The following is a 22,766-nucleotide window of genomic DNA, read 5'->3' as shown; positions in this document are numbered from 1 at the left end:
TGTGTACCTTTCAAAAAGGTAAAGGAAATGGTGATGTCGGACACTACTGTTACATGTTATGCATGATGGAAGTGAATGCCCCACAGCTTTTGCAACACGTTCCCTTACCGCTGCAGAGAAAAAATATGCACAGATTGACAGATTGAGCCTGGCTTGGGGTGTAAAATGTTTCAACCAGTACTTGTATGGGAGAGAGTTTACCCTTGTTACTGATCATCAAACACTAGTGTCCATTTTCAATCCACAGAAGGGTGTTCCAATAACAGCAGCAACCCAAATGCAGAGGTGGGCTCTGTTTCTTGGAAGATACAATTACAAGATTGAATTCAAGAGGATGACTGATCATGGAAATGCTGATGGGTTGTCCCATTTTCTCTCGAAAAAGAGATACCTGAAAAATTTACGAGACATTCCTCTTGAGGTATTCTCCGCAATGCAAATTGAAAGTCTCTGTATTACAGCAGAGATGATCCAAAGGGAAACCAGAAAAAATCCCACAGTATCTCAGGTCTACATAGCCACACAAAATCCCAGTTCCCCCATTTTTGCCAGCACCAGGATAAACTTGCCTTTGAAGGGGCTTGCCTTATATGCAGATTTAGAGTTGTTGTACTATCCAAGTTGAGAGCTAAAGTATTGGAGGAGATTTTAGGTGTGGTCAAAATGAAAGCATTGGTACGAAGCTTTGTCTGGTGGCCTGGAATAGATCAGCTTGGCATGCACTTTTCAGGATGCCAACACGTTCAGAAATTTCCAAGAGCAGCAGCGCTCTTTTCTTGGGAATGGCCTGCATTGCCCTGGCAGAAGATTCATATGGATTTCGTTTGACTGTTCATGGGCACAAATTTCTTGCTAGTGGTGGATGCAGCCACAAAGTGGCCAGAAGAGTTCCCAATAGCCTCCACTACAGCCTTGCAAACTGTTGATGTGTTGAGAAGCCTCTTTGCAAGGACGGGTGTTCCAGAACACTTAGTCAGTGACAAAGGACCACAGTTTGTTGCAGAACAGTTTCAGTCATTCCTGAAAATGAACAGAATAAGACATACTACATCTGCACCATACCACCCAGCTACAAAGGGCTTGGTGGAAAGATTTGTCCAGAGTCTCACGAACACACTGTGAGCAAAGTGAGTAGATCACACTACACTAACACTGAATCAGAAGTGTGCCAATTTCCTCCTTGCATATTGCAATGCAGCATACACTCACAACCAACAACTCCCAGCTAAACTGTTCCTGGGTTGTCCTTTGCTCTAATGCTAGGATCTCCTCAAACCCAATCTCAGAAGAAGTATGCAGAACAAAGAGGTGAGACAAATTGAGGGCTCCTCAGAAAAAGGAGGTTCAATGTTTCACTCCTGGACAAGCAGTCCTGGCAAAGGACTATGAGAAGATCAAAAGTGGTACTGGGAAAGATTAAGGACAGAACTGGACCACTCTCCTACACAATGGAGATTGTGTCTGATGTCACCTGGAGATGACACATCAATCAGCTGAGGAAAGCAAAGTCAATTGTTAAGAAGAATGGAGTCCAGAGCTGTCAGAACCACTTCCTGCAGAACCAGAATCAACTCCTACAACCACCTATAAAGGAGGCCCCGGAACCTGAGACTGTTTCACAGTCACAAGCCTCATCTGCCAACTATATATAGTTTCAGATAGTTTTATATATAGTTTCAGGTGGTATGGCCTCCACAGAGCCCTGATCTCAGCATCATTGAGACTGCCTGGGATTACCTGGAGAGACAGAAGCAAGCGAGACAGTCAAAGTCTGCAGAAGAACTATGGAAAGTTCTCCAATATGCTAGGAGCAACCCACCAGCTGACTTTCTTGTAAAGCTGCATGACAGTGTACCAAAGAGAATTGATGCAGTTTTGCAGGCAAAGGGTGGTCACACCAAATATAGATTGGATTTAGTTTTTTTACTGTTAACTGCTCTTTATTGTAAATGTTTTGATATTTAGAAACTTTTCATTTCATTATTTTTGAAAGCATCTTGGCTTTACAAAAAAAATTTATATGTGCCCTAAGACTTTTGCACAATACTATATATATGATGAATAGATAGCAATACATCTGAGTGAGATGCATTCCATATGAAGTTGGAGTTTATAGCTAAGCGTATCACATGTGAACTTCTCACTAAAAAGTGGAACTAAGTAGGCAGGTAAGTAGGCTCCTGTGTTTTTCTTTTGATTAGTCACTGGAGTTATGAAACATAACAGTGGGGAGTAGTCTTCTGCTTTGAATTTTTCTTATTGGAATGTAATTATCCTGAATTGCAGGAATTACTAGATGATAATCATAAACCAATACTTTTTTTTCTTATTTCTACTAAATGCTCACAAAAAGACAAGGAAATAAGAGCAGTAGTTGCCCACACACCTTCAGGCCTGCCTGTCATTCAACATCATCGTGGCTGATCTGCCCCAAGCCTCAATACTGCTCCCCAGTTCCATATTGTCCTTAATTCCCCAATCTATTGGAAGCATATTCATATCCTCTTAAAATATTTTAAATAATCCAGCTTCCACAACCTTCCAGAGTAGAGAATTTCCCACCTTTGCAAGAAATTCCCAAGCACCTCAGTTTTAAACGATCACCCTCTTATCTTGTAACTATGTAACCTTGTTCAAGACACTTCCACTTCTGGAAACATATCAAAAGTTATGCCCTTATGCCCTCTCAAAATGTTATACATTCCAAAAACCACTCCTCCTTCTTAAGAACTCCAAAGCATGCGTAACCAAGTTCTTCAGCCTCCACAAGTCAGGAACAACATTACTTAGTTTCATTTTTGCACACAAACGTGAAAGTAAGTACAAAAGTTCAAAGTAAATTTATTATCAAAGTACATATATGCCACCATATACTACCCTGAGATTCATTCTCTTGTGGGCATTCGCAGTTGAACAAAGAAATAAAACAGAATCAATGAAAAACTACATACAATCAATGAGTAAAAGACAAGCTGTGCAAATATAAAAAGAATGAAAATAATAAATAAATACATTGATTAATTTTAAAAAAGGAAAAAAAAACGAGGACGTGAGATACAGAGTGCCTGAAAGTGAAACTAGCATTCTCTTCAGTACAGTACAGTACTGTAGCAGTTAGCACAGTGCTTTTACAACAGCAACGACTCGGGTTCAATTCCCACTGCTGTCTGTAAAGAGTTTGTACGTTCTCCCTGTAACCACGTTGGTTTCCTCTCGCATTCTAAAGGTGTAGGTGTTATTAGGTTAATTGGTCACAAGGGTATAATTCAGTGGTGAGGGTTCATTGGGCCGAAAGGGCCTGTTACCATGCTGTATTTCCAAATAAAATAAAATAGGTTGTGGAATCATTCATTGTTGAGTGGAGTGGAGTGGAGTGAAATAAAGTAATACAAATACACTTAGCCAGTCTGTTGACATTACCTGCTCCAATATATGATAGATACCCATTTCTGGCTCTTTATATAACATATATGATAATATTTGTATCTATTCACAACACTGTCAATAACCGCAAATTACTATGGGCCAACAAATCTAGCGTCATGCAGATGGAGATGATTACAGTAACACTGCAAGACTAATATACAAATTGTATAGATATGGTTCTAGTGATCAAGATCAAACTACCAACACTTAATAAAACTGTCAATTTTAAGCAATTATGCTGGTTTCTCACATTTTGGGAGGGGCTGGGAAGGAATAGAAGCACCCAGTTCTATCCACCACTCATTTCTTATCACTGCAATAAAATTCCCCCCACACAAACTATAACACGATTTAACTATTTCCCCCCACAACACTAATCAACATACTGTACACAGAGTAGCCTGTGCCACATCATTTAACTGAAGTTCATTGATAGGCTGTGTATTCAGCACAAGGAGGCATTCTTAACCTCTGCACCCCTGTCTAGGAAAGGGGAAAGAAAAACAACCGGTATTCCAGTTCCCAATCCCTAGCCAGCTTACCTGTACTGGAAAATATATGGAATCTGAGTGAAGACTGGGCCAGCTCTGCTGTGATGCCTCCACGTTTGAAATGCCCATACACATTCACTTTCTGGGAAAAATGAGAAAGTGACCACGTGTGAGGTGCTGAAAGATGCCCATAAAAATTGGAAAGCAATACTTGTGGACATACTTCAATTACTGTCAGTGGACATAATAGCTCAGTGGAGCAAACCAAAAACAGGGGGAAATAAGTAACACCAGCTCCTTCTGAGAGATCTATTAATTCCATCTTCATACCTGCAAGTTAATTTGCACCAAAGCCTGCCAACATTGCTGCAACAAAGTTTTCCCATTTTAGTAGTGTCTGATCTCTGCAATTATACCACATAATGAAAAGATAACTAATTGCAATTTCAATTCATCATCAGTCACTTTTAAAACAGTCAATTATGGTTAATGACCTAAATTAAATTAAATTGCTTCAATTTTCTACACAGCTGGTATTCAGTTCAAAAAAAACTTACCAGTTGATGGCTTTTCCCACAATTCCTTTGGGTTCACTTTTTGGTGTAAACTCTCTCCAAACTAAATGATATGGGTAGAGGACATCAATTGGAAGCTCAACAAACACAGGTCCTAAGCAGACAGTAAATCAGAGCACAAAGAAGTTATTTAATTACTAAATAATTCTTTTATGGTAGCAGATACAAACAGAAATAACATTAATATTTGCCAGTATGGGACAGCAGAGCATTTTGGGTGTCATCTGCAAGCATTCTTCCATTACATATTGAACTGTGAAAGTTTCAAGTAGCATATTTTAATTCCATATAGTACAAGAATCTCTGAAATTCATCTCCTCCCCTCCCAACCTTAATGCTGCTCTAAATGAAAGTGTCAAGTATGTAACAGCGGGTGTCAAACTTCACTCAAGAGAAGACACTGACATGACATTTGTTTCTAATTGGAATGTCAAATTCAGTGGAAAATCGTGAAGAGCATTTGTATATTCTTGACCAGTTCTGCTTTGTTTTCAGCCCAAGCTCATTCTAAACATTTTTCTATCCGAGCCAGACAACTGACAGTGCTGCCTTACAGCTCCAGCTTCAATCTTGACCATGGATACTGCACATGTGAATAATTCTCTGTGTGGCCACATGGCTTTCTGCTGGGTGTCCTGGTTTCCTGGTTTCACAAAGAAATGTTGCCAGTTTTTTTTTAATATAAATCAGTTGCAGATATGGACAGAGAAATGACAGATAAATCTGAGGTGTTGCACCTCAGTAGGGCAAATGCAAGGACCTTAACAGTGTTGCTGAGCAGAGTGATCTTGGGATCCTAGTTTATAGCTTCTTGAAAGTGGCTACTCAGGTCAATAGGCAGTTAAGAAGGCTCATGGAGTGCTTGCTTTTATTAGTCAAGCAATTATGTTCCAACTTTATAAAACTCTGGTAAGGCCACATCTAGAGTATTGCATATACACTTCTGGTCTCTCCACTTTAGGAAGGATGTAGAGGCTTTGGATAGGGTGCAGAAGGGATTTACCAGGACACTGTCTGGTTTAGAGGGCATGTGTTATCAGGAGAGGCTGGATAAACTTGGCTTGTTTTCTCTAGAGCAGGGTTTCTCAACCGGGCTTCCGTGGAACACGTCATTAGGGGTTCCGCAAGAGGTCTTGATTTTTTAAAAAGTAAACATCGCTTTTTGAACCGTGCAATGTACGATGCTAATGCTCGCAGTTGTGAGCAGTGACCGAGCAGCCCAGTAAGCAATCTCGTTGGAGGTCACTCAGCCCAGGACAGCAGTGTGCACTCGGACTGTGTTTATTTGGTTGAGTCCACTCTCAGTTTTTGACATCAAGATTGGGGAGGCGGTTGATAACTGGTGAACGCTGTATTGCATGGAGGGGAGGACAGTAGATTGATAGCACTGTATCACACAGAGGGAAGGATGATAGGCTAATAAGGAGCATGAATTGTGTTTTCCGAGCATTGAGTGGACTCGCCCAACTAGGGCTGTGATGTCAGCCTCTCCCTCACAAATTACCTCCCCAACTTACCCTTACGCACCACTGACTGACTTATAGGAGCAAACAAACTCTACTAGTATAGAAGAAAATTGGAGGGAAATTTTCATCTTAAAGAAGGAATTTTTACACACCATGACTCAGCTGCTGGCTTGCTGCTTTACTGTTGTTGCCAAAGGTGGATTGTGTAAGCTAGAAGTGAATTGTATTGTAAAATTTTCATATTTTTTGCAGTTTTCTCATTTAGTTATTATGCCATTCTTTTATATATTTTATTAACCCCTGTGTTTTACAGACAAGTTTGATGGTCCAATGTGGTGATTTCTGTTAGAGGTGTGAGATGGAAGAGGAGTTGTCTCAGCTTAAGGCTAAGGACAATTCTGATAAGGTTAACAATGAAGAATTACAATACTCTGAATCATTTCACTGCACTAGTGCAACAAGGGACACAAAAGAAGTCCATCTTTACAATGAAATCTACTTATAAATGGATTTTACATGGTCTGATGGTCCAAGTTGTCTTATTCCATTGTGTCTAGTCTGTGGCAAACAACTCAGAGATGTAGCAATGACTCCAGCAAAATTTAAAAGACACTTAACTACAAATCACAGCCATATGACATGTAAAAGTGCTGATTATTTTAAAAAGCTATTGGAATCTCAAAACAAAACTTTTAGTAATAAAGTCACAGTCAGTAAAAAAAACCTCAGGAAGCAAGTTATTTAGTAGCAGAACTTATTACCTAGAAAAGGAAAAGTCACACAGTTGGTGAGAATCTAATAACACCAGCATATAAAATTATAGTGGATGAAATGCTAGGACAAGATGCAATACGAGAAATTGAAAAGGTTTCACTCTCAAACAGTACGATAAGTTGACGTATTGATAACATGTCGCATGATGCTGAAGAGGTTTTGTGTGATGAACTGAAAAACAACAGTTTATGAGTCAACAGATTTCACCAAGTGTCATGTTGTAGCATTTGTAAGATTTGTAGATTCAAGAAAACCTTTTCTGATGCAAACAGCTGCCCAAAACAAGCAAAGGCCAAGATATATTTAATGTTTTGTCTTCATATTTGGAAACAAAAGGTCTGTCTTGGAGGAACTGTGTTGGCATCTTTACTGATGGTGCCCCATCAATGGTTGGCTCCATTAGAAGTTTTGTTTCTCTTGTTTAAAAAAAAATAAAATCCTGACATTGTCATAACACACTGCTTTCTTCACAGAGAGGTGCTGATGTCAAAACTCTTGGAGATGAAATGAAAAATGTTCTGCATGAGGCTACAAAAATGGTTAACTTTAATAAACAAAGACCAGTTCACTTGAGAATGTTTAAAAAAAACTGAGAACCTGGACAAAGAGCACACCAATCTCCTGCTACATACAGAAATCCGGTGGCTTAGTAGAGGAAGAGTGGAAGAGTTCTCAACAGGGCGTTTGAGCTGAAAGATGAATTGCAGGAATACTTTCAAGAAAATAGTAGGCCAGATTTCGCTGAGTGCTTTGAAGATGAAGAATAGCTGCAGAAACTAATCTACTTAAAACATTTTTCATCATATGAACCAGTTGAACAAGCCTCTGCAAGGCCCCAGAGAAAATGCTTTGACTTCAAGTGACAAGATTGTTGAATTTAAAAGGAAACTGAATCTTTGGAAAGATTACGTTGCAAAAAGAAAACTTGATATGTTTCAATAAAAACACAAAATGCTGGCAGAACTCAGCAGGCCAGACAGCATCTATGGGAGGAGGTAGTGACAATGTTTTAGGCCGAAACCCTTCATCAGGAGTGAAGTAACATGGGATGGTCAAGGGGGGGATAAGAAGTGGGGGGAGGGATGTTCATTGCTGCTTGGGCTTGAAAGTGAGGAAGGATATCAGAAAGTCTCAAGTCTTATAGAAAACCATCTGGAAAAACTGCAGAACAAATTTGAACAGTAATTTTCCTCCCTTTCAACACAAGTATATGACTGGGTGAGGGACCCTTCCTCTGAATCTTCTGCTCAGTCTGAGAACTTGACTTTGAGAAAAGAGGAAGAGCTTTGTGAACTGTAGTCTGATCGTGCACTCAAGATGAGATTTACTGACCTGCCCCTGGACAAGTTCTGGATTTCTATGAAAGAAGAGTATCCTGCTATTCATAGGAAAGTAATGAACATTTTGCTGCAGTGCTAGGCCTATATTTGAGCCTGATCATGTAACTTAGTAAGAAAATGTTTTGTCAAAGTCTTGTATAAGATTGTGCCTTAGGCTACATTTTTATTCATATTGCTTTGGCTTATGGTTTTTAGTAACCTTACTATTTAACATTGTCAATAAATTTTCATATTGCAAACAGTATTAATTAAATCAATTTACAACCTTTATGTAAATTTAATCTACCAAGCCTACCTTTAGAAAAATTAAATCCCATTTTGGCTTAAGCCAGTTATTTAAAACAACTTTATTATGTTTGCCTTATGAGTTTTTAAAATTCATGAATGGGGAAGAAAGAGATCAATTTTAAGAAAGGTAAGCTAAGCTTAACTATTTTTTTCTCCAAGAAAGATTGGCTAAAAATTCCTACTCTAAAAACTCTCTACTCTAAAGAGCACTGACAATTATTTTTGGATTATTATATCTATAAATTACTAATCACAGTAACATACCGTGAGCTGCAGATATAATCATTTTTAGACAGGTGTTCCCCAGGACCTGAAAATTATTTCAAGGGTTCCTTCAGGGCAAAAAAAGTTGAGAAAGGCTGCTCTACAACGTTGGAGACTGAGGGCATACCTGATAGAGGTTTATAAGATTATGAGAGGCATAGATAGAGTAGGCAGGGAGTAGGGGGTAGGTTCAAAGGGGATATGATGGGTTAGTTTTTTTTTAATCAGCGAGAGGTGGATGGCTGGAATGCACTGCCCGGTATGGTGGTAGAGGCAAATACATTGGAGGCTTTTAAGAGACGTTTGGATAGGCACATGGATGTAAGGAAGATGGAGGGATATGGACTTGATGTAGGTAGGAAGGATTAGTGCTTGGGTGTTTTTGATTTGCTTATTAGCTGGTTTGGCACAACAATGTGAGTTGAATGGCCTTTTCCTGTGCTGTACTCTTCTATGTCATGGGGCTTGACACAATAGATACTGGGATAACGTTTCCTTTCAATGGAGTACCTAGTACCCAGGTTAACAGACTTAAAATAAGGGGATGGTCATTCAGAACAGAGATGAAAAGAAATTTCTTAACTAGAGAATAACAAATTTTTGGAATTCTCTACCCAAGTAGACTCCATAAACTTAGGTGCTGAGTATATGTCTGTTGGATCTTAAGGTAATTAAGGGTTAGTGCAGAAAAAGTTCAAAGTAAATCTATCATCAAAGTGCATATATGTCACCATATACAACTGGGATTCATTTTCTTGCAGGCATACACAGTAAATCCAAGAAATATAATAGAATCAATGAAAGACCACACCCAACAGGATGGGCAACCAATGAACAAAAGACAACAAATTGCAAATACAAAAGAAAAAATAATGACAATAACAAATAAATAAGCATTAAATATCGAGAACCTGAGATGACCAGCTCTTGAAAGTGAGTCCATAGGTTGTCGGAACAGTTCAGTGATGGGGCGAGTGAAGCTGAGTGAAGTTATCCCCTTTGGTTCAAGAGCCTGATGGTTGAGGGATAATAACAGTTTCTGAACCTGATGGTGTTGGTCAGATTCCTGTACCTTCTTCCTGATAACAGCAGGAAAAAGCGAGCATGTCCTGGGTGGTAGAGGTCCTTGATGATGGATGCTGCTTTACTGTGACAACACCCCATGCAGATGTGCTCAATGGTGGGGAGGGCTTTACTCGTGATGGACTAGGCTGTCTCCACAACTTTTTGTATGATTTTCCATTCAAGGACATTGGGGTTTCCATACCAGGTCATGATGCAGCCAGTCAATATACACTTCACCACACATCTATAGAAGATTATCAAAGTTTTAGATGTCATGCCAAATCTTCGCAAACTTCTAAGGAAGTAGGGAACCTGCCATGTTTTTTCATGATTGCACATATGTGTTGGGTCCAGCACAGATCCTCTGAAATGATATCACTAAGGAACTTAAAGTTGCTGACCCTCTCCAACTTTAATCCCTGATGAGGACTGGCTCATGGACTTCTGGTTTCCTCCTCCTGAAGTCAATAATCAGCTCTTTGGTCTTGCTGACATTGAGTGAGAGGTTGTTGCTCATTCGTCACCACTTTTGATTCGGCCAATGATACTGGTGTCAACAGTAAACTTAAATATGGCGTTGGTGCTGTGCTGAGCCTCAGTCACAAGCATAAAGTGAGAAAAGCAGTAGAAACTGGAGTCCGCAAGTGAGGAAATCGAGGGTCCAACTACATAAGGAGGTACGGAATACGGATCGGTTCTTTTGCAGATGATTTTCATAGGGTCAACCGGGAAGACATTTTCTACACTGATAACCTCAGATACAGAGATCTTGCACTGCACTTTCTCTGAAACTGTAACATTTTATTTCTGTACTTTGTTATTATTTTACCCTGTACTATCTCAATGCACTTTTGCAATCAAATGATCTGCATGATTAGTATGCAAACTTTTCTCTGTAGCCTTGTACATTTGATAATGATAAATCAATTTACCAAGTAACCTTTCTCTCATTGACTTCCAAAGTGAATAACATTCTTAATGAATTTATTTATTTTTATTGAGATACAGCATGGAATAGGCCCTTCAGACCCTTTGAGCCACACTGCCCAGTAATTCTCCGATTTAATCCTAACCTAACCATGGGACAATTTACAATGACCAATTAACCTACTAACCAGTATGACTTTAGACTGTGGGAGGAAACTGGAGCACCCAGAGGAAGCCCACACGGTCACAGAGAGGATATACAAACTCCTTACAGGCAGCAGTGGGTATTGAACCCAGGCTGCCTGTACTATAAAGCGTTATGCTAACCACTACACTTCATAAATACGACCTTATCCTAAAACCAACAATAGCCATTTTTCCCCATAGGAATCTTTCCAACACTTATGATCATTTATATGAACAATGGGTTTTCACAGTTAAATTGTTAAATATTGAACTTCTAACATCTGCATACCCACCTACTTGCCTGTCCCATAGCCTGCACCCTTCCAGGGCTAAGACAACAGGATATTCTACAGTAGATTTGAAATAGAAAGAGCTTAACATAGAAACATAGAAAACCTACAGCACAATACAGGCCCTTCAGCCCACAATGCTGTGCTGAACATGTACTTACTTTAGAAATTACCTAGGGTTACCCATAGCCCTCTATTTTTCTAAACTCCATGTACCTATCCAGGAGACTCTTAAAAGGCCCTATCGTATCGTAACCTTGCCTTAATTCCTGCTTTTATTTTTTATTGCCTGGATGAAGCGGAAATGGGAAAAATAGACTGTAATTATTGTGCCCCAAAAAAGAAAACAAAATAGAATTGTATCGATCCAAACATCAACTATCTCTCCTCTCCCTCAGATCGTGATTTTTAAAAGAAATTTACTTTTGCTGTTTTGGCATTTGTGATTGAGAAAGTAGTTTTTAATAGCCAATGAATTAGTTCGATTTCATACCCGGAGTTCCAGACTGAGCCACTGCAATAGCCTTCCGGAGAACTGGAACAATGTCCCGGACTGTACGAACTGTACTACAGAATTTACAGAGTGGCTTGAGAAGTGACATCTGGTCAATATCCTGCAGTGCACCTCGGCCCTAGAAAGCAAATAGAAATACCAACAATGTCTTAACTAAGTGCTTATCTGAGATTTGCTAATTGTGACCATGAAACATGACCATCTTTAAACAGTCTACAGTTTGACACAGTTGATCATACCATTTACTGTATCACCAATAATCACGCAATTTTGTGGGGGAATTTCTCTTTAGATTACATTAACTATATTCAAATATGTCAGCAATGATTTCTCTTCTCATGAAGCTAACATGGGACTCCATCTATGAATAATTTTTTTCTTGATGACTTCATTAATTGACATGGGATTAACTTCACTAATACACTGAAACAGCAATAATGTGCACTAAAATCTGCACCCTACTTCTTTATATCCCTCCAGTGCCTGTGCACTGTCAGATTGATGGCCAGGCTTCACTGAGCTAAAGATTCCTCTATTTAATTGGGTAGACTGAAATGATTTGCTCAGGCCAGTGCTTTAAAAATCCCATAGTAGCTGCATCCGTATCCCTGACTACAATCTCAGAGCAAACCAAGTTGTTTATAGCAACATGTCCTGACCTCAAGTTTCTGACTCCATTCATTTTGCTTCCATAATGTCAAGCACTTCCACTTCGCTTTGATGAAATCTTCATTCAGGACTTCTGGAGCTTCAGGCAATTACACCAATGATCTCTTGATAACCTCTTAACCCTCAGCTCTTTAAAACTAAAAGAGGGACATTTATTCTATCCACCCTGGCTATTGGCATAGGGCTGTGATCTATATTGAATCCTAGGGCAAGCCTGAAATTTCTCTTGTGCTTATATTTCTGTAACCTCATCCTTACCATCTCTAATTTCCTAAGCATCTACTAAAAGCCACTCATTCTATTGTGTATTAATATCAGCTTCTTCAAAATTACTAAATACTGTTTTCTCGTGTCTAGGCTTCAAGCATTAACAATTTTTTTCATGTGTCTAGGCTTCAAGCTTTAGCAATTTTTTTCCCAAATTGTCCAAATTTCCTTCTTCCTCTCCAAGAATTTTTCTAAAGTTCATTCCAAATTTTAACCCATTACGTTTACCCCATTTTGATTAGACTTTTCTTTGTTAAAGATGGTTCAGGAAAACAAGTTATTCAATAAGAACAACCCATTTAAGCTGCTCAGCTAATATCTAGCGCCACTGAAGCCATATCATTAATTATTTATATCAAGAGCATATTCTTGCAGAACATCTGCTAGAACCAATTTTCACAGAAGCAAAAGTTCTCGTACAAGTTACACTCCAGAGCATCGAAACAACATATGTAACTTTCTGTAATGCTGCAACATTGTAGTGAAGGTGAAACTTGGGAAACCTTCCACTCTTTGTAATAAACCCAAATTTTCAAATCCATACAGGTAACTCACACAAGATTCACTTCACACATCACTTCCATGATCTTTATCTCAAATGACATTGTCTTCAATTTAAAATTCACACCCATGTTCAGACTCACCATACTTTTTCTGCAATCTTCACCAAGATATCTGCACTTCATCAAAGCTGGGCACTCACAATTTTTTTTCTCCCTAATTTTAATTGCTATACCTTCTGCTATGTAGATGCAAAATTGTGGAATTCATTTCGCAAATTTCTTCACTTCTTTCCTCCTTTGTCCTTTGAGTATATTAATTTCTCTGAACAAATATCTCTATATATAACATGGAACAATACAGCACTGGACAGGACAGTTGGCCCATAATGTTGTGCCACTCTTGATGCTGATTTATACTAATTGCCCTCTTTCTGTGTATCATTGCTGTTATATTCATGTATTTGTCTCAAAGCTTCTTAAACTCCACCAAAGTGTCTGCTTCCACTAACCCTGATAACTCATTCCAGATATAAGCACAAACAACTTGCCCTTCACATCACCTTTAAACTCCCCTTCCCAACCTTAAAAGAATGTCCCTTGGTGTTTCATGTTTCTACCAAGTTGGAAAGCTTCAGATCTGGAATATGTAATTGTTTTTGCCATTAAAGGGTACAGGTGATTCTGACTGTTTACTAATGTTCCCTCTAATGTGTGCACATACACACACCTTTTGCTACTAGCACACAAAGGAATTTAAACTGCACACAAAAGAGTGTCACCCTCTACCTCACTGGCATGTTAAGTAAATTTCATGATCAAATCACACTTCCTTTTCCGGTCTCTGATGCGGACAGTGTTGATAATACGGAGTTTGCGATGATTTGTCTGCAGGTTATATATGGTTTTTATTGAAGAAATTATTGATTCACTGTCAAATTCCAAAGAAGGGCGTGAAGCACAGCATGTGCTGTTGTCACTTTTCTTAATGCTAACGTAGAATAGAAACAGACTTTGCTTGACAGTACTCTGAAATACCTTTGAACAGTTCACTGCATTAAAAACACTGTGTGAACTGTGACTGCAGTTGTTACATACAATCATATTAATCTTGCCACCCACTTTCCTGGCAATTAATAAAAGTCACAGAAGATGGCTTGATCATTGGTATTATTCCAAACATAACTGCTCTATATAATATAAACTGTATGCAGTTTACCAGTGAAACTGAAGCCTTAGTACCTTTTATACAAAACTGACCAAAATTCTAAAGATCTTGTCTGAAAAGTAGAGTATGTATTATGATTGCATACACTTGTCAACTGCAGCTTCAACTTTCATTGGTTTTAAAGACAAATAAAGTGATATAAATCAAGAGTACCATCATGAAACGTAAAGAAATCCAGTTTTCCTAAATGACATTATTTATAATATCCCTTCTAAAATTTAAAACAGATTATTCATATTGCAGACACCACTTAAAACAGCTCATAATTAATGCCAGCCAGACATAAAATACTTGGGACAGTGATCTATATAACGATTATTGAAACAAATATTATTGGAATAATTATTGAAAAAAAAACTAGATTGGGTTCTACATTGTCCAGCGCTTGAGCTCTATCTGCAAAAAGCAGAATTTCCCAGTGGCCAACAATTTTAATTCCAATCCCCATTCCGACATAAGACTATAAGACAATAAGACATAGGAGCAGAGTTAGGCCATTTGGCCCATTGTCTGCTCTGCCATTTGATCATAGCTGATCCATTTCCCTCTCAACCCCATTTGCCTGCCTTCTCCCATAACATTTAACACCCTGACTTATCAAGAATCTACAAACCTCTGCCTTAAATGCACCCAATGATCTGGCCTCCGCAACCACCTATGGCGACGAATTCCACAGATTCACCACCAAGCGGCTAAAGAAATTCCTTCTCATCTCTGTTTTAAATGGCTGTAACTGTATTCTGAGGTTTTGCTCTCTGGTCCTAGACTCCCCTACTATAGGAAGCATCCTCTCCATACCCACTCTATCAAGGCCTTTCAACATTCAATAGGCTTCAATGAGATTACCCTTCATTCTTCTAAATTCCAGCAAGTACAGGCCCAGAGCCACTAAACACTCTTCATTTGAAAAGCCTTTCACTCCCAGAATCATTTTTGTGAACCTCCTTTGAACCTTCTCTGATGTCAGCACATCCTTTCTTAGATAAGGGGCCCAAAACTGCTCACAATACTCCAAGAGAGGCCTCACCAGTGCCTTATAAATCCTCAGCATTACATCCTTGTTTTTTATACTAGTCCCCTTGAAATGACTGCTAACATCATGCTTACCTTCCTCACCACTGACCCAATCTGCAAATGAACCATTAGGGAATCCTGCACAAGCACTTAAAGTTCCTTTGCACCTCGGATTTTTGAATTTTTGCCCCAGTTAGAAAATAGTCTATGCTTTTATTACTTCTACCAAAGTGCATGTCTATATGCTTCCTGACACTTCCTTCCTTCTGCCACCCTCCCACCTTAAAGAGTGAAGTGACATTTGCAGTTTTCCAGTCCTCTGGAACCATGCAGGAATCTAGATCATTTCTAATGCCTCCACAATCTCTTCAGCCACCTCTTTCAGAACCCTGGGATGTAGTCCAGGTGAATTATATGCCTTTAATCCCTTCAGCTTCCCCAAGGTCACTCTCCCCTGACACTCTCCAACTTCCAGCATACTGCCAGTGTTTTACACAGTGAAGACTGATGCAAAATACTTATTCAGGTCGTCTGTCATTTCCTTGTCCCCCAATACTATCTCTCCAGCATCATTTTTCAGTGGTCCAATGTCTACTCCCGCCTCTCTATATCTGCAAAACACTTTTGGTATCCTCTTTGGTATTACTGGCTAGCTTACCTTTAAACTTTATATTTAAACTTTTTTCTCATTATGGCTTTTTAGTTTTAGTCTGTTGGTTTTTAAAAGCTTCCCAATCCTCTAACTTCCCACCAATGTTTGCCCTACTATATGCCCTCTCTTATAATATTATATTGGCTTTGACTTCCCTGGTCAACCATGGCTATTTCATCTTGCCTTTAGACTACTTGTTCTTTGGAATGTATCTACCCTGCATCTTTTGAATTGTTCCTAGAAACTCCAGCCATTGCAGTTCTGCTATCATCCCTGCTAGTGTCCCCTTCCAAACAACTTTGGCCAGTTCATTTCTTGTGCCTCTGTAATTCCCTTTACTACACTGTAATGCTGATAGATTTGACTTGAGCTTTTCCCTCTCAAACTGGCAGGTGACGACTTCTATCATATTATGATCACGGCATCCTAAGGGTTCCTTTACATTTAGCTCCCTAATCAAATCTGGTTTATTACACAACACCAAATCCAGAATAGCCAATTCCCTAGTGGGCTCAACCACGAGCTGCTCTAAAAAGCCATCTCATGAGCATTCTGCAAATTCCCTCTCTTGGGAGAATCAGCAACCTGATTTTCCCAATCTACTTGCATATTGAAATCCCATGACTATTGTAGCATTGCCCTTTTGACATTCCATTGTAATGCATAGCCCAATCCTGGTTATGTTCAGAGGCCTGTATATAACTCCCATCAGGGTCTTTTGCAGACCCTCAACTCCACCCACAACAATTTTACATCTTCCAATCTTATGTGACCTCTTTCTAGGGATCTGAATTAATTTTTTACCAATACAGCCAGGCCACCTCCTCTGCGTACCCACCTGTCCTTTTGATACAATGTGTATCCTTGGACGTTAAGCTCCCAGCTACGATCTTCTTTCAGCCACTATTCAGTGATGCCCAAATCACACTTGCCAATCTGTAACTGTACAAGTTTATCTACCTTATTTTATATACCACGTGCATTCAAATACACCTTCAGTCCTGTATTCGTCACCCTTTTCAATTTTGTCCCTCTGTTACACTGCAACTCATCCCACTGACTGCAATTTTGCCCTATCATCTGCCTGTCCTTCCTCACAGTTTCATGACACACTGTCTCTGCTTGTATATCAACTGCCCCATCCTCTGCCCTATCACTCAGTTTCCCATCTGCCTGCCAAATTAGTTTAAACCTTCCCAGCAAAACTGCCCACAAGGATATTGGTCCCCTTCAAATTCAGGTGTAACCCATCCCTTTGGTGCAGTTCATACCTTCGCCAGAAGAGATCCCAATGATCCATAAATCTAAAACCCTACCCCCTGCACTAGTTCCTCAACCACGCACTCATCTGCCAAATCATCTTATTCTTATCTTCAGTGGTGCGTGGCATGAGCAGCAATCCAGTGATTACTGCCTTGGAGGTCCTGCTTTTCAGCTTTCTACCTTGCTCCCTACATTCTCTCTTCAGAACATGTCCCTTTTCCTACCTATGTCGTTGGTGCCAATACATACATACAGCCAGCGGAAACACATGGGCACGTCAGTGCATGGCCTCCTCTACTGCCACAAGGAGGCCACTCTCAGGTTCAAGGAGAAACAGCTTATACTCCACCTCAACAGCCTCCAACCTGGTGGCATGAACATCAATTTCTCCAACTTGCGGTAAATTTTCCCCTATTCTCCTTCCCTGTTCTTCAATTCCCCACTCTGGCCCTCTTATCTCTTCCCTTCTCCTCAACTGCATATCACCCTTTCTCCCTTAATCCACTCTGCTCTTCTGTCAGATTCCTTCTTTTCCAGCCCCTTACCTTTTCCACCCATCACCTTCCAGCTTCTTTCTTCATCCCCCTTCTCCCATCCACCTGGCTTCACCTATCACTGTCTAGCTTGTCCTCCTTCCTCTTTCCCAACCTTCTTATTCTGATCTCTTCTCCCTTCCTTTCCAGTCCTGACAAAGGGTTTCAGCCTGAAATATTGATGGTTTATTCATTTCCATAGGTGCTGCCTAAACCGTGGAGCTGTTCAGCATTTTGTGTGTGTTTCTTTAAAACAACTACCATGGTTTGAAGTTCTATCCATGAAACACTAAATCCTGGTGACACTAAATCCACCGCTTGCCATAAATATACAATTAAACATCCAGTTCACCTGCAGAAGCGTTGCAGCTGCACCCGCAATAAGCAGCACCGGAGTTTCTGCCATCTGGGCATTTTTAATTGCAGTCACAGTGTTTGTTAAACCAGGACCAGCTGTTACAGCAGCAACACCAATTGAACCTGAAACAGAAAGGCAGATTTTTTTATTGGACACCTTTAGAACAGCGCAAACAACAGCAGACTCCCACAGGCACTGACATTAACTTCATCTCCCATGTTTATGGGCACTTCTGTTTGTTCTTTTTACAGGTCATGGGGCATATCTAGGGAGTGATTGGTGTGCTGCCCAATTATTTTTTTCAGTCAGAGGCATTATTGCCAGATCTGTTATATGCATTGCAGACAGCAGTGAGATTATTAAGACCAAAGAGTGAGCAGAACAGTGGGAGAACTATACAAGATCTACACAGCTGATAATGCCAGAGTCTAATCTAAAAGGTACACAACAGCTGCTGTCAATTGCAATTCACTAAGTAAATTTTACGGGTCTTTAGATTGTGTAACTGGGAAAAATAAAGAAGTCAGGAGTTACGAGGAATATTTTTCCCCAATTTATTCTCTTTTTCTCTTTTATCTCTTGAGCAAGTCTAATCATTCTATTCACTGAAGAATAGCTTCAAGTTACAAGATATTCAACTATACTTGGATATGCAAGGTGCAGAGGTTATGGAACAAAGTCGTCTTCAAACAAAGATACAGGAAACTAAGAGGCCTGTAATATTTTCAAGAAATTACGCCTTCATAAAACAAATCTGAGCCTGTAACACATGGTATGTTGTGCTCAGTTTATAAGCTATCTTTATTCAGGACCAGATCCCCTGGTGCAGAGCACCAGTTAAAATGAATGCATTAATAGCAATAATTGTGGCATTGTATCATTAAATGAAAGTTTAGTGGCAGCAAACAGAAACAGAAAATGCTGGAAGCATTCAGCAAGCCCAGCGATTACATTAAAAAATATATGCATTGTGGCATAGAGGTTTTTTTTTGCCCTGAATTGTTTACATCTTATTGCTGCCTGAACTGCTGCTTGTTTACAACATTTAGATTTTAGTATATGCAATAACAAAAAACAAATTTCTTCCAGGATCCAGCAGGAAAAGTATACTAACTAGGGTTGAAATCATGTTGAAAGATTGACTTAATGGACAGTATGCCAAGTCTCAATTTTAACATACAGAGCAATCATTTTCCCTCAACAGAAACCAAAAAGAACATACAAAAATTATATTTAAGCATGGGTGTTGAGATTAATGCTTATTTTAAGTGATAAACCCTTTAAAGTTACTGAACAAGCAAGTGGAGGCAAATGAATTCCAGGTTCATTAGAACATCAAGAATACCTAGATGCCAGTACTGGCTGTCTCTGGGTTACGACCATAAGACCATAAAATATAGGAACAGAATTAGGCCATTTGGTCCATTGAGTCTGCTCCGTCATTTCATTATGGCTGATACAATTTTCCTCTCAGCCTCAATCTCCTGCCTCCTGCCCATCCCTTCGTGCCTTGACCAATCAAGAATCTATCAAACTCTGCCTTAAATATACATAAAGACCTGGACTCCACAACTGCCTGTGGCAAAGAATTCCACAGATTCACCACCCTCTGGCGAAAGAAGTTTCTCATCATCTTCAATCTAAAAAGATGCCACTCTATTGTGAGGCTGTGTCCTCTGGTCTTAGACTCTCCCACTATAGGAAACATCCTCTTTACAAGGACTTTCATCATTCAATAGGTTTCAATGAGGTTACCATTCATTCTTCTGAATTCTAGTGAATACAGGCCCAGAGCCATCAAAAGCTCTTCATATGACAACTTATTCAATCCTGGAATCATTTTTGTGAAGCTCCTTTGAACCCTCTCCAGTGTTGCAGCACATCCTTTCCAAGATAAAGGGCCCAAAACTACTCACGATACTCCAAGTGAGGCCTCGCTCCAGTACTATGCAAAGTCTCAACATTACATCCTTGCTCCATCTGCCAGTTCTTTGCCCATTGTCCTTCTGTAGCCTCTCTGCTTCCTCAAAACTACATGCCCCTTCACCTATCATTGTATCATCCGTAAACTTTGCAGCAAAGCCATCAATTCCATCGCCCAAATCATTGACATATAACGTAAAAAGAATCAGTCCTAGCACAGACCCCTGTGCAGCACTACTGGTCACTGGCAAGTCAGCCAGAAAAGGCTCCCTTTATTCCCACTCTTTGCCCCCTATCAATCAGACACTGCTTTAGCCATGCTAGAATCTCTCCGTGGGCTCATAGCCTGCTCATGTGTGGCGCCTTGTCAAAGGCCTTCTGAAAATTCAAGTACAGAACATCAACCGATTCTCCTTTGCAAGATTTTCCCTTGTGGAAACAATGCTGACTACAGCCTATTTTATCCTGTGCCTCCAAGTATCCTGACAGCTCATCCTTAATAATCGATCCAACATCTCCCCAACCACTGAGGTCAAACTAGCCTATAATTTCCTTTCTTCTTCCCCTCTCCCTTCTTGAAGAGTGGAATGACATTTGCAATTTTCCAGTCTTCCAGAACCATGCCAAAACCTAGTGATTCTTGAAAGATCATTACTAATGCCTCTACAATCTCTTTAGCCACCTCTTTCAGAACCCTGGGGTGTACATCATCAGGTCCAGGTGACTTATCTAGCTTCAGACCTCTCAGTTTCCCAAGAACCTTACTTCACACACTTCATGACCCTTGACACCTGGAATTTCCACCATACCGCTAGTGTCTTTCAGTGAAGATGGATACAAAATACATACACAGTTCATCTGACATTTCTTTGTCCCTGATTACTACCTCTCCAGCATCTTTTTCCAGCCACTCTTGCCTCTCTTTTATACTTCATGTATCTGAAGAAACTTTTGGTATCCTCTTTATTATTTACTAGCTTACTTTTGAATTCTATCTTTACCTTTTTAAAGACTTATTAGTTGCCCTCTGTTGCTTTTTAAAAGCTTCCCAATCCTCTATCTTCCCACTAATATTTGCTCTGTTACATGCCCCCTCTTTGACTTTTAAGTTGGCTTTGTTAGTCATCTTGCTTTTAGAATACTTCTTCCTCTATGGGATGAATATATTCTGTACCTTCTGAATTGCTTCCAGAAATTTCAGCCATTGCTGCTCTGCCATCATCCCTGCCAGTGTTCTTTTAAAATCAATTCTGGCCAACTCCTCGCTCATGCCTCTGTAATTCCCTTTACCCCACTGTAATACTGATACATCTGACTTCAGCTTCTCCTTCTCAACTTTCAGGGTGAATTCAATCATATTATGATCACTTGCCCTTAAGGGTTATTTTACCTTAAGCTTACTAATCAATTCTGGTTCATTGCACAACACCCAATCCAGAACAGCTGATCCCTCATGGGTTCAACCATGAGCTGCTCTAAAAAGCCATCTCGTAGGCACTCTAGAAATACCTCCTGCTGGAATCCAGCACCAACCTAATTTTCCGAATCTACCTGCACATTGAAATCCCCCATGCCCATTGTAACATTGCCCTTTTGGCATGCACTTTCTATCTCCTGTTGTAATTTGTAGGCCACATCCTTGGAGGTCTTTTTACAACACCCATCAAGAGTCTTTTTACCCTCGCAGTTCCTCAGCTCTATCCACAATGATTCAACACCTATGTCACCTCTTTCTAATGATTTGATTTTATTTTTTACCAACAGAACAACACCGCCCCCTCGGCCTTCCTGCCTATCCTTTTGATACAAAGTGTATCCTTGTATAAGCTCCCAGCTATAATCTTCCTTCAGCCATGATTCAGTGATGCCTACAGCATCATACATGCCAATCTGCAACTGTGCTACAAGTTCATCTACCTTATTCCATATGCTGAGCACATTCAAATATATCACCTCCTGGCCTGTAGGCACCCTTTTTGATTTGTCCGCCTTTTATGTTGCAACTCATCCTGTTGACTGCAATCTTGCTCCATCAACAGCCTCTCCTCGCTACACATTGCCTCTGTTTGCAAACCAACTGCCTCATCTTCAGCACCATCACTCCAGTTCCCATTTCCCTGTCAAATTAGTTTAAACTCTCCTGAACAACTGAGATTACTACCCTGGAGGTCCTGTTTCTCAGCTTTCTACCTGGCTCCCTAGAATCTCTCATCAGAACTTCCTTGCCTTGTCTACCTATGTCATTGGTGCCAATATGTACCAAACTTCTGGCTGCTCACCTTTGCCCTTGAGAATGCCATGGACTCGATCCAAAACATCCCTGACCCTGGCACCAGGGAGGCGACATACTGTCCGGATGTCTCTATCGCACCCACAGAACCTCACCTCTGTTCCTCTGACTGGGGAATATCCTATCAATACTGCAGTTCTTTTCACCTCTCTTCTCTTCTGAACCTAATGAATACTCTGCCACCACTGAGGTTGTGTAATTAGGACAGTGAGCTTTCTACTGTTTACCTGTGCTGCACTTTGAAAAGTATCAGTTCAGCTCACGGCCGTTAACCCTGACTGGTCAAACAAAACTGTTATGGAACCAGCAATGAAGAATCCTTCTTCATCTCTGTGTAATGGTATTCCTGAGTCTCCACCCGGAGCTTGCATGGCTGACAGTAATGAAAACCGAGAAGAAGCTACCAGCACGATGAAAGAAACCCTGAACCGTTACCGGACAGTGATGAACACCTGGACACTGC

The 22,766-nt window shown here is 40.1% G+C and overlaps 1 protein-coding gene across 1 annotated transcript in view; it reads right to left on the bottom strand.

Annotated features, from left to right (window-relative positions):
* Nucleotides 1-22,766, bottom strand: part of ilvbl (ilvB (bacterial acetolactate synthase)-like) — a 76,836-nt gene that overhangs the window by 52,158 nt on the left and 1,912 nt on the right. Inside the window, exons 3-5 of the mRNA XM_059957227.1 lie at nucleotides 18,085-18,212; nucleotides 11,586-11,724; nucleotides 4,475-4,586 (exon numbers count right to left, since the gene is read on the bottom strand). Of these exons, the coding sequence (XP_059813210.1) occupies nucleotides 4,475-4,586; nucleotides 11,586-11,724; nucleotides 18,085-18,212 (379 nt within the window). The remainder of the gene's footprint in view (nucleotides 1-4,474; nucleotides 4,587-11,585; nucleotides 11,725-18,084; nucleotides 18,213-22,766) is intronic.

This window comes from Hypanus sabinus, chromosome X2, assembly GCF_030144855.1.
Source record: "Hypanus sabinus isolate sHypSab1 chromosome X2, sHypSab1.hap1, whole genome shotgun sequence".
In the NCBI taxonomy this organism is placed as follows: Eukaryota; Metazoa; Chordata; class Chondrichthyes; order Myliobatiformes; family Dasyatidae; genus Hypanus; species Hypanus sabinus.
Note: the sequence above shows the minus strand (reverse complement) of the source record. Positions and strands in the feature narration are given on the sequence as shown.